Source organism: Aulonocara stuartgranti (assembly GCF_965226115.1).
Source record: "Aulonocara stuartgranti genome assembly, chromosome: 12".
NCBI lineage: Eukaryota > Metazoa > Chordata > Actinopteri > Cichliformes > Cichlidae > Aulonocara > Aulonocara stuartgranti.
Window position 1 is genome coordinate 1,587,877 of NC_138948.1, and position 14,961 is coordinate 1,602,837.

Consider the following 14,961-nt stretch of genomic DNA (forward strand, 5'->3'; position numbering starts at 1 on the left):
ACACTTGGACAAATAAAATATTGGAAAAAGACGACGAGAGTCAAACCGAAGTACACTTTAAAAATAATGATTTGATTTCTTAAAGGAAAACACTCGCGCAATGCTACCTGCTTTAATACGTACATGTACAAATATATTTTAAAATCAGGTCTCAAGTGTGGATCATTCTTCTTTGAAATAAGTTATTTTTATGATTAATGATTACTAACATATACAAACAAAAAAGATTTTTATTTTGGCGAAAGTACAGAAAACATGATCACCATCACTACCCCCCCACCGCACGCACACCATGTGATCAGACACACAATCACACAGAAGAAGAAGCACTGCTGTGTCTCAGAGCGTGCAGAGGTGTTCAGCTGTGAAGTCGGATCGAGGCAAACAGGTAACACACACACACACACACACACACACACACACACACACACACACACACACACACACACACACCTGCTGTTAAAAGGAATCAATCACTCAAACTATAACAGATCAGTCAGATTTTCATCGTCTTTATTCTCATAGAATCTAAGTTATTTGCCTTTTTTAGTGTTTCTGCTGTGACTCTTTCGCTTCCTCCTTTTTGGCTAAACTAAAATATTTTTGACATGAAATTTGTTTCGGTCATTTCTTCATTTTAATTAAATCAGGTTTTCCACCTCATTTGCATTTTTCCTGACTGGCTGAGAGATGTGGACAGACTCAAAAATAATATTTATGTTCAAAACTCTGACTTTGGGTAATTAATCATTGTAAATTTGTTACATAAGAACAATATAAAATGTTTAATCTGGTGAAATGTAGTTGATTGATATACATTCAGTATATACCAGGATTATTGTCCTTAGTAATATAATTTTATTAAATCAATAAACCTTTGATTTCACATATTTCAGCTGCATTTTACTCAGAATTATTGCTTCATGTTTGTGAGGGATACTAATCCGTTTTTGAGTGTACAGATGTTTTTGCAGCTGTCCTTATTGGTTCCCTCTGCTGCTTAGATAAACAGCTCTGCTTGCAAATGTTTATTAAACCTGAAACTGTCCTTTAACATTTTGTGTATTTTATGGAATGACTGACTTAATGAGTGGCAACATGAAAACAAACTAAGAAGTGCACTTTTGAAGTGGATGAAGAATCTCTTTCCTATGAAAAGATCCTTAAATTGACATGTTACATGTTACATGTTACATGTTACATGTTAGATGTTACATGTACGCTGGTACTGTAATCTGTGACATTAACAAGGGTCTTAGTTTGAGTCCAGAAGAGTGTTTCAGTGAGCTAAAATAATGCTGTCCACTTTTTATTTTTAAGAAAACGCCAATATTGTTTAGTATTAACATGTTTTTAACAAGTGTTTGAGTCAGTCGACTTTTCATTTTTAGCTCATAAAATCAATTTTCGTGATAATTCTGAGGCTGAGTCCTCTCTAAATCCTGTTACTAACCTTCTGAATCCACTTAAAACACAAACATTTATCTTTTAAACCTTGTTTGTCCAAAAACAGATCGTCCACGTCAGAGTTACTTTGCTCTTGCTGTCTTGCTGCACTTCCACATTTATCTTCACTTTCAGTGATTTCTGATATGTAGTTTTTCCACCTCTAAAGTTTTGGACCAGGTCGTTTTAGTTCATCGTCTTAACAGACTGTGAAACTACTCACATCAATATTCTTGTTCATGTTCACACAAAGAAAAGCAGAAGAAAAGTTCAGATACTCAAGAATGAAACAAATGACAGGAAACGTATAACACACAACGACTGCTTAGAAGCTTAGCATGAATGTTTTCAGTGCTTGTGAAGAAAAACTTTAGTTTGCTAACTCAATCAATATTTTATTTCTATAGCACATTTAAAAAGGACAGTGTGCATCAAAGTGCTTCACACAAGGTAGCAAAACAGAAACAACAAAAGCAACAAAAACAGTTAAAAACAATTAAAACCAGTTACAGTTACAGTTACACAGCACAACTGCAGACCGAGAGGAAGTCCAAACTAACTTGCTTCAAACGCTAGATGGAACAGGTGAGTTTTTAAGCGTGATTTAAACGATTGACTGGAATCTGACATGCGGACATCGGACATGCCAGTTTAGCTTGGCTAGAACAGTAGTGATGTCATCATGCCCTCTGGTGCCAGTTAAGAGGCGTTTTGAACTAAACGCTGGAGGAGAGAGAATTGGAGGTCCACGTACAGAGAATTGCAATAGTCTAGTCTCGAAGTAATGAAGGCATGGATGAGCTTTTCAAGGTCTTTATGTGGACTGTAAGGCTTTGCTTGGAGATTTGACGTAGCTGCTGTCTGTCTGCATCATTCTGAACAACAGACCAAAGAAACACATCAAAGTTACAAAATAATAATTCAATAGTTGATGCACAACAGCTTACTGTGTTTCTGGCATCTGAGCTGTGCAGACCATTGTTTTTCTGGAGTTCTGGGGACACAGTGTAAAGTATTTAGTATTCACTGCTCATCCAAAGACTTACTGTATGATACTGCATGTGTCTGTATAAGCAAGTTTAGCACAAGAGAGCTTAAAAGCATCTTTTCCTCTCTCAGGTCAGTCAGTCGGTGGACTTTCAGCAGTGACATGATGGCAGCAGCACCTGGTGAGTCCAGACAGACTGCAGGTGAGACCTGCAGCCTGCTGAGATCAGATTCATTGTTTATACTGACAGGAGTGTGAAAATTGGTTGGCACTGTTGGCCTTTGGTAACTTACTGTGATTCTGACCATGCAACACACCTGTTCACCTGTTGGAAGAAAAAAAAACCCCACATCATGATAATAATAATAATTCTCTGTTTTGTAAACAGAAAAAGAAATATGATGAGTTTTTTTTCCACTTTTTGTTGAATTAGTTTTCTCTTAAAAACAAACATAAAAAACATTTATGTTCAGCACATAAATCAGCTCCAAATGAAACTTGAGACTCTGCACACTAAACCACCAGCTTCAACCAGAGAGAAGAGACTCGTCACTGAACTTTTCCAGGACGGAGGTTGCAGGAGTGATTCACACATTTACACTCAGCATTATAATTTGCTGCTTTAAATTTCTGAATAACCTGAAGCTGGTACAGGCAGAGCTTTATCCTCTCTGAAGCAGCCGCTGAGTCGAGCTGTGATGCTGAGTTAGAGTGCAGCCCTTTGATGAACCTTCGTTGGCTTTGCATGAACGCCTGCTCAAGGAGGCGTTTCAAGAAACTTGCTATGGATTGCACAAGTTGTGTTATGTGTTACACTAATGCACTAATGTGACGTCCATAAAGTTTCTCAAACTCACATTGAATTGCAGTCAGGGACTGAAAAACCTGCTAAGCAGCAGCTTCGGTGTTGGCGAGCCAGGCGAGTGATCGTCTTACAAGAACTGTAAAGCTTTCACTGATGCCCAAGCAACGAAAGAAGGAAATGAACGGGGACTTTTGGGATGCACAGTATATGATTATGTACACACACACACACACACACACACACACACACACACACACACACACACACACACACACACACACAGAGTGTTTATTTACTTATCTTCGCTGAACATAAATGATTTTAGGAGGAAATAACATTTAATGAGCTAATTGAATTATGATGATTGATGATTTAATTTTGATCATTTTCATTTTGTACTGATGTGAGCTGTGAGCTCTGACAGCTTGGATTAAATATTGATCCGTATGTGTTGAAAGTGTCTGTGTAAAGGTGATGCCAGAGCAGTTAACAAACTAAACTTACTTTTGCTAAACTGAAATTTTTTTTTAAACTTTATTCCCGTAGCATTTGTAGATTCTTGTGTTTTCAGCCTGAAATTGTAAATTGGAGCACTGATTCATGTTTCTGTATTTTTGCAGATGATGATTTCAACAAACCAGAACACAGCAGCTCAGAGTCTGAGGACTGTAAGTCAAACTAACAACATTTCATATCATGAATAAAATAAGAGAAGCTGGTGGATTAGAGGAATGAAATGTTCTGCCAGGAGCTTTCTTATTTAAAGAGAGAACGAAGCATCTATTAAATCCTGCAGCCTGATTTCCTGCTTATTTGTGAGTCCAGTAGTTACAGGTCAAAATCTTGAATGCATTGAATGGGAAATTAAATTGATTAAATATGTATAAGTATATTTCTGTTTTGTTCATACTGTTAATATTTTTGAAGAAATTGAGTAAAAATGTTCAGTGACCGTGGAAATCACCAGCTGGTAGTGAAGCCGTACATGTGTCCTTGTGCAGTTGAAATAATCCACAAAAGTTGCTTTGTAGCTGAAAACAAACGCACAAATATTAATTTCCACAAACCTGAACTCACATGAATGTCGCTGTACGCTGCACGACAAAATTATTTAAACTGTTTGACTCCACAGCGAGTCACAGTCAGTGTTGGGAAGGTTACTTTTAAAACGTATTCCACTACAGATTACAGATTACAGATTACATGTCCCAAAATGTATTTCCTAACGTATTCTGAATACTTTGGATTACTTTGTAAATAGCATGATAATGAATGTACTATTGCTGTGTGATTTATTACTATTACTGCAGGTTACTCTCCACACCAACACCAGCTACATGTTTAAATCTTGATGTAAATGAGTAACAGTAGGTGGACATTAGGTAAGGCTGCACTTTTTGCAGCGATCTCATAGAAAACTATTCCTCGCGTATATAAAACAGGTCCGCGGCTCTGAACCGTAGCAAAGGGACCTCTGGCTGATACGTCGGGTTCGTGTCGGGCTCGTAGCTGAAAAATAGCTTTACTTTGTTGTCTGGGTCGACTTTGCTAGCAGAGACAGAGAGAGGCATTGAAAGGCTGCTGCAACAGGACTTATTGTTTCAGAGGAAACAGGAACACAGCGTACAGTCGAGTCTTAATAGCTTACTCACAGCTGGGCTCGTCAGGCTGCAGTGGTTGTTATTATATTTACATGCTTCCAGCTCCCGTTTCTGCTCCGTGACAAGTTGTACTTTTCCTTTTTCTCCCTCCCTCGCACTCACCAAAAATATTACCAAATATAGAGAGGACAGAGCCTCATGACACAGGAAAATACGGCCGTGTAATCCATTTATTTCAACAAAGTAACTGTATCCTGAATACCACCTTTTTAAACGGTAACTGTAACGGAATACAGTTACTCATATTTTGTATTTTAAATACGTAACGGTGGTACATGTATTCCGTTACTCCCCAACACTGGTTACAGCCTCCACAGTGCAGAGGTGTGACTGCCCAGCATGGGCGTTATTACAGCGGATTAAAGCAACAGCAACTAAAAAAGTAGAAAAACACTAAATAACCATGAAAATGATGCTAAAATGTGATTTTAAAGTAAAATTAATTTCCTCATTTATTTAAGTGTTTCCTTATCTATAACCATTGGAATCTAAATTATTACCAATATGTACATCTTACAACATGGATAAAATATTAGACATTAACAGGCTAACTTTCGTCTCCTACATGTTTAAACTGTTTTAGACTGAAGAGCATAATCATTTCATTTCTTTTACAAAAGGAGAAGAAAATGTTGTTAAAACATCACAGAATGAGGCATGAATATTATAGTTTCTACAAAAAAATCAATGAATAATTTAAAAATGTGTGTTTAAAATAAACTCAGTGTTTCAGAAACTGAACTTATTTTTCAGTGTCTGAGCTGAGGGTCGTTCTGCTGGGGAACAGCTGGTCTAAGAGGAGCTCAGTGGGGAACTTCATACTGGGAGCAACTGTGTTCAGCTCTGAGGATAAAGCAGACCTCTGTCTGAGAGTCAAAAGGGAGCTGAAGGGGAAAGAAATTGATCTCATCAACACTCCAGATCTGTTGTCGGCTAAAATCTCCCCAGAAGATCTGACGAAACAAGTTGAGGACTGTGTGAGACTGTCTGCTCCTGGACCTCATGTGTTTCTGCTGGTCCTCCAGCCTGCAGACTTCACTGAGGATCACAGACAGAGGCTACAAAGAGTCCTTGAACTCTTCGGTGATCCATCATTTGATCGTTCACTGGCTCTGATAATGCCCAAAGACAAGAGTTCAAGTTCCATTGAAAAGTATCAGCAGCATCCACAGTTAGGAGAGATTATCAAGAAATGTAGAGAAAAATTGTTGTGGCAGAAGAACCTGGAACAAGAGCAGCTGTTAGCAGCCATAGATACAGTGGTGAAGAAGAGCATGAGGGAGGAAGTTTCCAGTGAGGAAACATCGGTTTCACCCAGTCAAGATGAGGAAGAAAAAGTCCCTGCCAACGTGGATCCTATTAGGGGCGGTGAGTCTAAAACTGTGTTTTCTGTACAGTATAATGTGATGGTCAGGTTTAAGTTCAGGGTTTTCAACAGTGTTTTACAAATCCAGCAATTTGTAAAACTGTCTGGAAACTCCTGACAACTGCTGGCTCACTACCTTTCTGAAAGAAATCCTGGAGATGACTTTTTTTTTAAATGATCCAACTCTTAAATATAATCCCGTCCACATGTAAACGCTAAAAATGAAATGTTGGCCAATCGGAAGTATAGAAGCCTGGGAGGGAAAGAGTAAACAGGCCTTTGTATCCTGACAAAACCTTCAGTACTTCTGAAATGTTATTGTTTTTCTGAAAGGCAGCTAATTTTGTGTTACTTTGCAAGTGCCATTTTCAAGTGCTTTCATTATTTCAAATGTTAATAACTAAAGACAGTATTTTGGCTGTTGTGTAGACTCACACGTTGGGAATGAACCACATGCATAGAGCATACAGAAATGTAACTGAAAAAATATTACATTTATTCAAAACGGACGTCGGGATTTGGGTTGTGACAACGTCTGTGTTGAATGTAGAAACCACGTCCGAAGTTCACTCTGTCTTTCTTAACGGAGGGACAGTAACTGTGTGTGTGTATGTAAGCCTGTGAAAACTGCAGATAGTAAGATTAACAGCAGATAGACAGTATTTTGTCTTTATCTGCCATTGTTGAAATTCATCTCATGTAAACAATAACGTGGCGCACAGCGTGACGTCAAAAACGGCGCACACCTTTGATGTTGCGTGAGTAAATTGAAAATCTCCACCCTGGCAGGAGTTTTTTAAAATCTCAGCTGTCAGTGACCCAGAATGCTGTTAATGTGTAGATGAAAGGCCCAAATGCATAGAAAATACCGTATTTTCAAAAATACCCGTGTACATGTGGACGTAGCCTAAGGTACTGTTGGTAAGAAAGGTGTTTAGCTTGATAACAGTTCTAGGAAACTATTTTAGAAAGTCATGGATTATGGAGAGGTGAGATCATCTGCGTCTAGCTGTGAACTTTCCAACTTCAGTTCAGGTTTGAACGATTCCAATTTGAAAGAAGGCGGAGCTCCTCTTCCAACTGTGAATTATAGAATTCAACTTTATTGTCATTGCACATGCACAGGTACAGGGCAACGAAATGCAGTTTGCATCCATCCAGAAGTGCTTTAGTGATATAGATATATTACAATATATATTAGCAATAATATAGATATGTAAGTATACTACAGAAATGGGTCTATTATGGTATGTTATAATGTACACGGTATGAAGTATGTTGTGAATATTCTATAACTAAGTATGTACAGGCTGTAGTGAGTACAAGCTATGTACAGGCTATGAACAGGATATAAATATGAAAAACTATACAGAATATGAAATAAATAACTTTACAGGACCATGGCCTTTGATTTAGAGGTGCTGATTCTCATTCTCGCCACGTCACACTTGGCTGTGAACTGTTGCAATGCGAGCTGGAGGACACCACCTGATGAGCCAAACTGATGAGAAACACATAATCTGAAAAAATAAGCAGAGACGAATTTGTGCCTTCCACCACTGGACTGCACCTAGAAATTCTGTCCATAAAAATAATGAACTGGATTGGTGACAAAGGGCAGTCCTGCTGGAGTCCAACACCCACCAGGAGTCTGACTTGTTGCCAGCAGTGTGGACCCAGCTCTAGCAATGGTTGTAGAAGAATCAAATGGCTTGCTGCAACAGGCAAAACACTCCATACCCCTGAAGAACTTCTCACAGAATGCTCTGAGGGACACGGTCAAAGGCGTTCTCCAAGTCCACTAAACGCATGTAGACGAGTAGGGCAAACTTCCATGCACCCTCAGATATCTCTGCGAGGTTAAGAGCTGGTCCAGTGTTCCGTGATTGGGACTACAACCACATTGTTCCTTCTGTATCCGAGTTTTGACTAAAGCATGGACCTTCCTTTCCATCATCCTGGAATAGACTTTCCTGGAGAGGTTGAGGAATGTGATCTCCATATACAGTGGCTTGCAAAAGTATTCGACCCCCTTGAACTTTCCCACATTTTGTCACATTACAGCCACAAACATGAATCAATTTTATTGGAATTCCACGTTGCATTTCTGATCAGCGCTCTCCTTGTTCGGCCTGTGAGTTTATGTGGACGTCCTTGTCTTGGTAGGTTTACAGTTGTGCCATACTCCTTCCATTTCTGAATGATGGCTTGAACAGTGCTCTGTGGGATGTTCAAGGCTTGGGAAACCTTTTTGTAGCCTAAGCCTGCTTTAAATTTCTCAATAACTTTATCCCTGACCTGTCTGCTGTGTTCTTTGGACTTCATGGTGTTGTTGCTCCCAATATTCTCTTAGACAACCTCTGAGGCGTCACAGAGCAGCTGTATTTGTACTGACATTAGATTACACACAGGTGCACTCTGTTTAGTCATTAGCACTCATCAGGCAACATCTATGTGCAACTGACTGCACTCAGACCAAAGGGGCTGAATAATTACGCACACCCCACTTTGCAGTTATTTATTTGTAACAAATGTTTGGAATCATGTCTGATTTTCGTTCCACTTCTCAGGTGTGCACCACTTTGTGTTGGTCTTTCACCTGGAATTCCAATAAAACTGATTCATGTTTGTGGCTGTAATGTGACAAAATGTGGAAAAGTTCAAGGGGGTCGAATACTTTTGCAAGCCACTGTAGTTGGAGCACCCCCTTATGTCCACCTTGTTGAGGATAAGAACCCCCACCCTGGCTTACCAATCTAAAGGCTCTCAATGAGATCCTGTAGAGGTGTGTGAACCAAGACAGCTCTACAACATCCAGAGCCTTCAGGAACTCAGGGCAAACCTCATCCACCCCAGGAGCTCTACCACCAACGAGTTGTATAACTGCCTCTGTGTCCTCACCTATGGTGAGGGATGACTTTGTCCCTGTTGTCCCCAGACTTTGGTTTCTGGAGGCAGCAGCCTAAGCAGAGAACCTCACACCTTCCTCTTTCTAGCCAACTCCTCTAGCTTATCCGGTGGAATACCAAAGCATTCCCAGGCCTCATGCACTAGCTCAGGCTCCTTCCCCACCAGAGAGGTGAGAGTCCATGTCCAAGTCACCAGTCTCTGTAGCAGGGATCAGTCTGCCAGTGTCAACGTTCTTAGTACACACATTGCACCCGACCTCTATGGCGTCTTAAGATGGGTTACCTAAAGGAGGATGGGCCTATGTTCCTTCTTCAGGTTGCACCCGGCCAGGCCCCATGGGCTAAGGCAAGTCACCAGATGCTCTCCCTCGGGTCACCTCCCATGTCCTAGCTCCAAAATGGTGCCCAGGTAACCGGATGCCTGACAGGGTAAACTGTTCCCTTGGTCTGGTAAGGGTCTTATAAGGGTCTTCTAAATGGCTTAGTGTCTGGTCCCTCACTCAGGGCCAACTTGTAATGGGACACACAACCAGGTGGCAAAAGCCCCCCAACAGCATAGCACCTGGGATCCCTGGAACACACAAGCCCCTCAACCACGATAAGGCAGCGATTCACAGAGGGGCAGATGATATTAAAAGGTGATACTGGTTGTGCGCTGTGAATAGAGAGTGCATCTGCAGTTTTCTTGTTATCGTGAGCAATCATCAGCTAACTGTTTTAGGAAAAATAAGTAAATGGTGGTGGTATTTAACCAATCAGGTGATCTTATTAATGTTTCAAACCCTGTAACAGAATGTAGTAAAACTGTGGTGACAAAAGTCTGTGTGTCACAATTTTAAAGGTAATTTACAAGTTTTATCTTTGTTTTTCAGCACATGAACTCAGGATAATGCTTTTTGGAAAAAGTGAGAACAAAAAATCATCCCTCGAAAAGATCATCATTAGAAAGAAAGAGTTTAATATGCCTAAAGTCCTTGGAGGAAAGCAATGTCGCGCTGCCTCTGGAGAGTGGAAAGGGAAACCGTTAACAGTAGTCAAAACCCCCGACATCTTCAGTCTGTCTGTGAAAACTCTGTTCGAAGTGATGAAGAGCTGTGTGAGTCTCTGTCCTCCTGGACCAAACGTTCTGCTGCTGTTAGTCAAACCTTCTGATTTCACCGAAGAGGACAGAAAAACTCTGAATTTGGTCCTGAGCTTGTTTGGTCAAGATGCCCTTAAACACTCAATGGTCATTATAACACAGAAAGAGGAGAAAGGCAATAACTCAGTGGAAAAACTCATTGAAGACTGCAACCAAAGGCAGAACTGGTTTGAAAAAAATTGTTCTGCTACAGATTATTCAGAGTTGATGGAAGAAATGAATGAGATAGTGAGTGAAAACTGGGGGAAATATCTCATGTTAAAAGAAGAGGCTAAACCCAATCTGAAGTCCAGTCTGAACCTGGTTCTGTTTGGGAGGAGAGCAGCAGGGAAGACGTCAGCAGCCAAGGCCATTTTAGGTCAGACTGAGCTTCATTCAGCCTCCAACTCATCAGAGTGTGTTAAACATCAGGGAGAGGTGTGTGGACGTTGGGTTTCCCTGGTGGAGCTGCCTGCCTTGTATGGAAAACCTCAGGAGGCAGTGATGGAGGAATCATTCAAGTGTATCTCCCTCTGTGATCCTGAGGGTGTCCATGCCTTCATCCTGGTCCTACCTGTGGCTCCCCTCACTGATGAAGACAAGGGAGAGTTAGAGACCATCCAGGATGCATTCGGCTCTCGAGTCAATAACTTCACCATGATTCTGTTCACCGTGGACTCAGATCCTACAGATCCAGCTGTTGGTAACTTTTTAAAGGAAAATAAGAACATCCAGAAGCTCCTCCAGAGCTGTGGAGGAAGATCAGTTGTTCTCAACATCAAGAAAAAACAGCAGATCCCAGAGATGTTTGAGATTGTGGACAAAATTAGTCAGCCTACAGGACAACTGTGCTGTTATACAACTGCAACATTTTTACACGCACAAATGGAGAAAGTCTTAAAACTTGTCACTGGTAAGTAGTTTAGATTTTATATTTTCCAATGACCCACTGAGTCCTGATCTAACTCTAAGTTAAATGCAACTGTTTTCATGTTTTAGGTGGTGAAGTTGGAGAACAGGACTCAGACTGTCTCAGGATTGTGCTGATTGGGAAGACCGGCTGTGGAAAGAGCTCTACAGGAAACACCATTTTAGGAAGAGACGAGTTTGAAGCTGCATCAAGTCAAATGTCGGTCACACAATGCTGTCAGAAAGCAAATAGTGAGGTGGAGGGTCGTCCTGTTGTTGTGGTCGACACTCCAGGTCTGTTTGACACAAGTTTGTCCAATGAAGAAATTCAAGAGGAGCTGGTGAAATGTGTCAGTCTCCTGGCTCCAGGACCACATGTCTTCCTGCTGGTGGTAGAGATCGGCAGATTCACAGCAGAGGAGAAGGAGACACTGAAACTCATCAAGAAATTTTTTGGGAAGAATTCTGAAAAGTTCACCATCGTTCTTTTAACCAGAGGTGATGAACTGGAGCGTCAGGGAGAGTCTGTTGATGATTACATCAAGAAGAAATGTCACAGTTCCTTTAAGAAGCTGATCTCTGACTGTGGAGGAAGATACCATGTGTTCAATAACTCTGACAAACAAAACCGCACACAAGTCAGTGAGCTGATAACAAAGATTGACACCATGGTGAAGGACAATGGAGGAAGCTTCTACACCAACGAGATGCTGCAAGAGGCTGAAACTGCGATAAGGAAGGAGATGCTGAGGATTTTAAAGAAGAAGGAAGAAGAGATTCAGGAACAAAAGGCAGAATTTGAAAGAAAACATAAGGAAGAAATGGAGGCTATGAAGAAAAGAATGGATGAAGAAAGAGAAAAGGAGAGAATACAGAGAGGAAAAGAACTCGAAAAAATGAGAAATAAAATTAGAGAAGAAGAAGAGAAGAGAAAGCAGGAACAGGAAATCAGGGAAAAGGAGAAAAGGGAAAAGGAAGCTGAAGAAGAAAGACGCCGACAAGAATTTGAAACAGAACTTGAAAAGCTGGACAAACAAATTCAGTCAGAAAAAGAGGCAAAAGAAAATGTGGACAGAAAACTGGAAGAAGCCAGAGAAGAGATGAGAAGAAAACAAGAGGAGTGGGAGAAAGAACAGAAAGAATGGTGGGACAAACAACGACAAGACGAAGACAAAAGACGAGAGGAAGAGAAAGAAAAAATGGAAAAACTACAGGACGATTATAACGAAAAGCTGGAATGTGAAAAAATCAATAAAGAAGACGATCAAAGAAAAAGAGAAGAGGAAATAAAAGAACTGGAGGAAATTCATAAGAAAACTCTGGATGATCTAAAGAAGAAACATGAACAGGAAGCCAGAAAGAAAGCTGAAGAGTTCAACCAAGCCCAGAAGAAACACGTGGATGATTTAGCAGCTCAGAAGGAAGAACATAAGAAGGAAATTTACGACTTGGTGAGACGTGTGACCAAAAAGACTGACTATTCGAATAGGATCAAGAATTTAATGCAAAAACATGAAAAAGAAATGAGATCTGTGACAAATGAAGAGGGGAAAGAAAACCTCCAGGAAGAACACGAAGAACAACTAAATAAGTTAATGCAAGAAATTTTGAATGAAGAGATCAAGGACGCGTCGACCTGCAGCATTTTATAAAGAGAAATCCACTTTTACAGCTGTTCTTTAACTGTTAGAGGACAGAAACAAACAACATGTGCAGACTTGTTGTTCTGCATGTTTTACACATGATTGTTCATCACGACCACAGAAAAAGCTGCTGATTGGATATCATCTCAAATAGTTCAGTTCAGTTTTATTTATATATATATAGCACCAAATCACAACAACAGTCGCCTCAAGGGGCTTTATATGGTAACGAAAAGACGCTACAACAATACAGAGAAACCCTACAATCAGATGATCAAACACTTTGGTGACAGTGGGAAGGAAAAACTCCCTTTCACAGGAAGAAACTTCCAGCAGAACCAGGTTCAGGGAGGGGCGTGGCCATCCGCCCACTAACTCCACTCACAACCAATAATAATCATTTTGATTTACACGTTAATCTGCACTATGTAAGCAAAATTACTCATGTGGATGATTTTCTTTGGTTTGGTCAAAATCACCATTTGACCAAAATGTTTTTTTGCTTTTTTAATATTAGATTGTTGTTAAAAGGAATCTTGTTGTTCTTTCATATATTGTTCTGTTGTCAATATTTGTGGTTTGATTATGATTGTTGTTTGTTTTTGCTTTTTTTGCATAAATGTGTCATTAATAATAAACACAAGATGAATAAATAAACAAGTGAAAGAAAACTTAATGATTATTTTTCTTTCACTTATGATGAATAAATAATTTTTTAAATTTTGTTATAATTTAACCTGTTCTCTCCAAATATCACAGCAGTTATTCATTATAAAAACATATCTGCATATCATTTACACCAGTTTTATGGCAGAACTAAGATCGTATCCGTGTTTTCTTTAATTATTAATGTAAACAGTTTTTCTCTGTAATCAGCTCTGATTGTTGTTAAATGATGAAGTCAAACATCTTCATTCAGCTCTGAATTTATGTGTTTTTAAATTACTGAACTTGCAAAATTACATGAACTGCTCCACCTATGCTGACATATTTGATTTGCATAAGTTTTTGTCTATAAGGTAAAATGTGTATAACCTGTATTATGGTAATTAGTGATTGTAATGTGCACAACAAAGTCCTGATAAAGAAACTGTTGCTAATAAAAACAAAGGTGGGTTTGTGTTTTTGGTGCCTTTTCATTCTCAGCATCGTTGCAGGTAAATGCAGGATCCCTGAGTGGTCAAAAAACATTTGGTTTTTTTCTTAATCTGATTTAAGTCCGGACTCAGACACTCAAAAACTTTTTTAAGGAGAATTTGCTGGTTTTGGATCATCGTCCTGCTGCATTACCCAAGTGCTCTTTAGCTGCAGAGCAGGAAGTGATGGTCGAAGCTCCTTCAGGTTTTTCTGGTGGAGACATTCAGGAGCAGAATTCAGCAGCAGCCCAGCCCATCACACTACCATCACCATGTCTGACTGTTGTTGTGATCTTTTTATGAGCTGCTGTTAGTTTGATCCAGATGTAACGAGAATCACAGTTCAGCTTTTGTCTCGTCAGCCCACAGAAAGTTTTCCCAGACGTCTCGGGGATCATCCAGATGTTTTTTGGCCAATGAGCAATGAAAGGAGACACAAGTCCTTTTAAAGACCAACAGCGGAGTGTGAGAGATGGACTCAAAAATATCCCATTGGTTACTTTCTTACCTATTTTTAATCAGCTTTAATTAATAAAAACATAAAAATGTTTTTGGATTTCGGCATCATTGCTCATGTACCAGTTAAATAGTAGTTAATTAACCTGCATCATATGCATCATCTAACACTGTGCATTTTCTTCACAAGCATCTATAGGATTATTCAAATGAGCACAAAAAACAATCTGAACTAAATGTTGATGCAGATTCAGTTCCTGCTGATGCTGCAGATTTTCAGTATGTCAGAGAATGCAATATAATCACAGCAGTTATATTCTCTCCTCGTCCACCGTCAGCCAGACACGCCTCTGCTTCACTCTGCCTCTGATGGACGTCTCTCACTGTGGGGACAAACATGTGACGCTGATCTGTCTGAATGGATCTGCTGCAAACTCAGGCAGAGTTATCCCATCTGCTCCCTTTCTGAACTGAAGTGTGGAGAGAAGCTTGGTTTCACTCTGTCATTTAGAAAATGCTGAT

The 14,961-nt window shown here is 39.9% G+C and overlaps 1 protein-coding gene and 1 long non-coding RNA gene across 3 annotated transcripts; one reads left to right on the top strand and one right to left on the bottom strand.

The window, feature by feature from the left end:
- The first annotated feature begins 349 nt into the window (after positions 1-349).
- LOC309719131 (uncharacterized protein) lies at positions 350-13,957 on the top strand. Of its 2 annotated transcripts, none has more exons than XM_082555022.1 (6): positions 350-388; positions 2,566-2,636; positions 3,860-3,907; positions 5,654-6,268; positions 10,048-11,208; positions 11,295-13,957. In XM_082555022.1, the coding sequence occupies exons 2-6, from the start codon at positions 2,597-2,599 to the stop codon at positions 12,854-12,856; spliced, it is 3,426 nt and encodes a 1,141-aa protein (XP_082411148.1). In that variant the 5' UTR covers positions 350-388; positions 2,566-2,596; the 3' UTR covers positions 12,857-13,957. The 2 variants fall into 2 exon arrangements, with proteins under 2 accessions (XP_082411148.1, XP_082411149.1); XM_082555023.1 differs by having other exon boundaries at positions 2,566-2,615.
- Positions 2,052-2,761, bottom strand: LOC309719161. Its single transcript, XR_014280158.1, has 3 exons — positions 2,728-2,761; positions 2,493-2,612; positions 2,052-2,321 (listed from the first exon to the last, which is right to left on the bottom strand). It is a non-coding gene; the product is annotated as an uncharacterized lncRNA (long non-coding RNA).
- Positions 13,958-14,961: the final 1,004 nt, after the last annotated feature.

Bases quoted from the DNA above. Each gene is read 5' to 3' on its own strand.
- LOC309719131 (XM_082555022.1), top strand. From the start codon at position 2,597: ATGATGGCAGCAGCACCTGGTGAGTCCAGACAGACTGCAG. The intron at 2,637-3,859 runs GTGAGACCTGCA...GTATTTTTGCAG, and splicing joins TGAGTCCAGACAGACTGCAG to ATGATGATTTCAACAAACCA. The intron at 3,908-5,653 runs GTAAGTCAAACT...CTTATTTTTCAG, and splicing joins CAGCTCAGAGTCTGAGGACT to TGTCTGAGCTGAGGGTCGTT.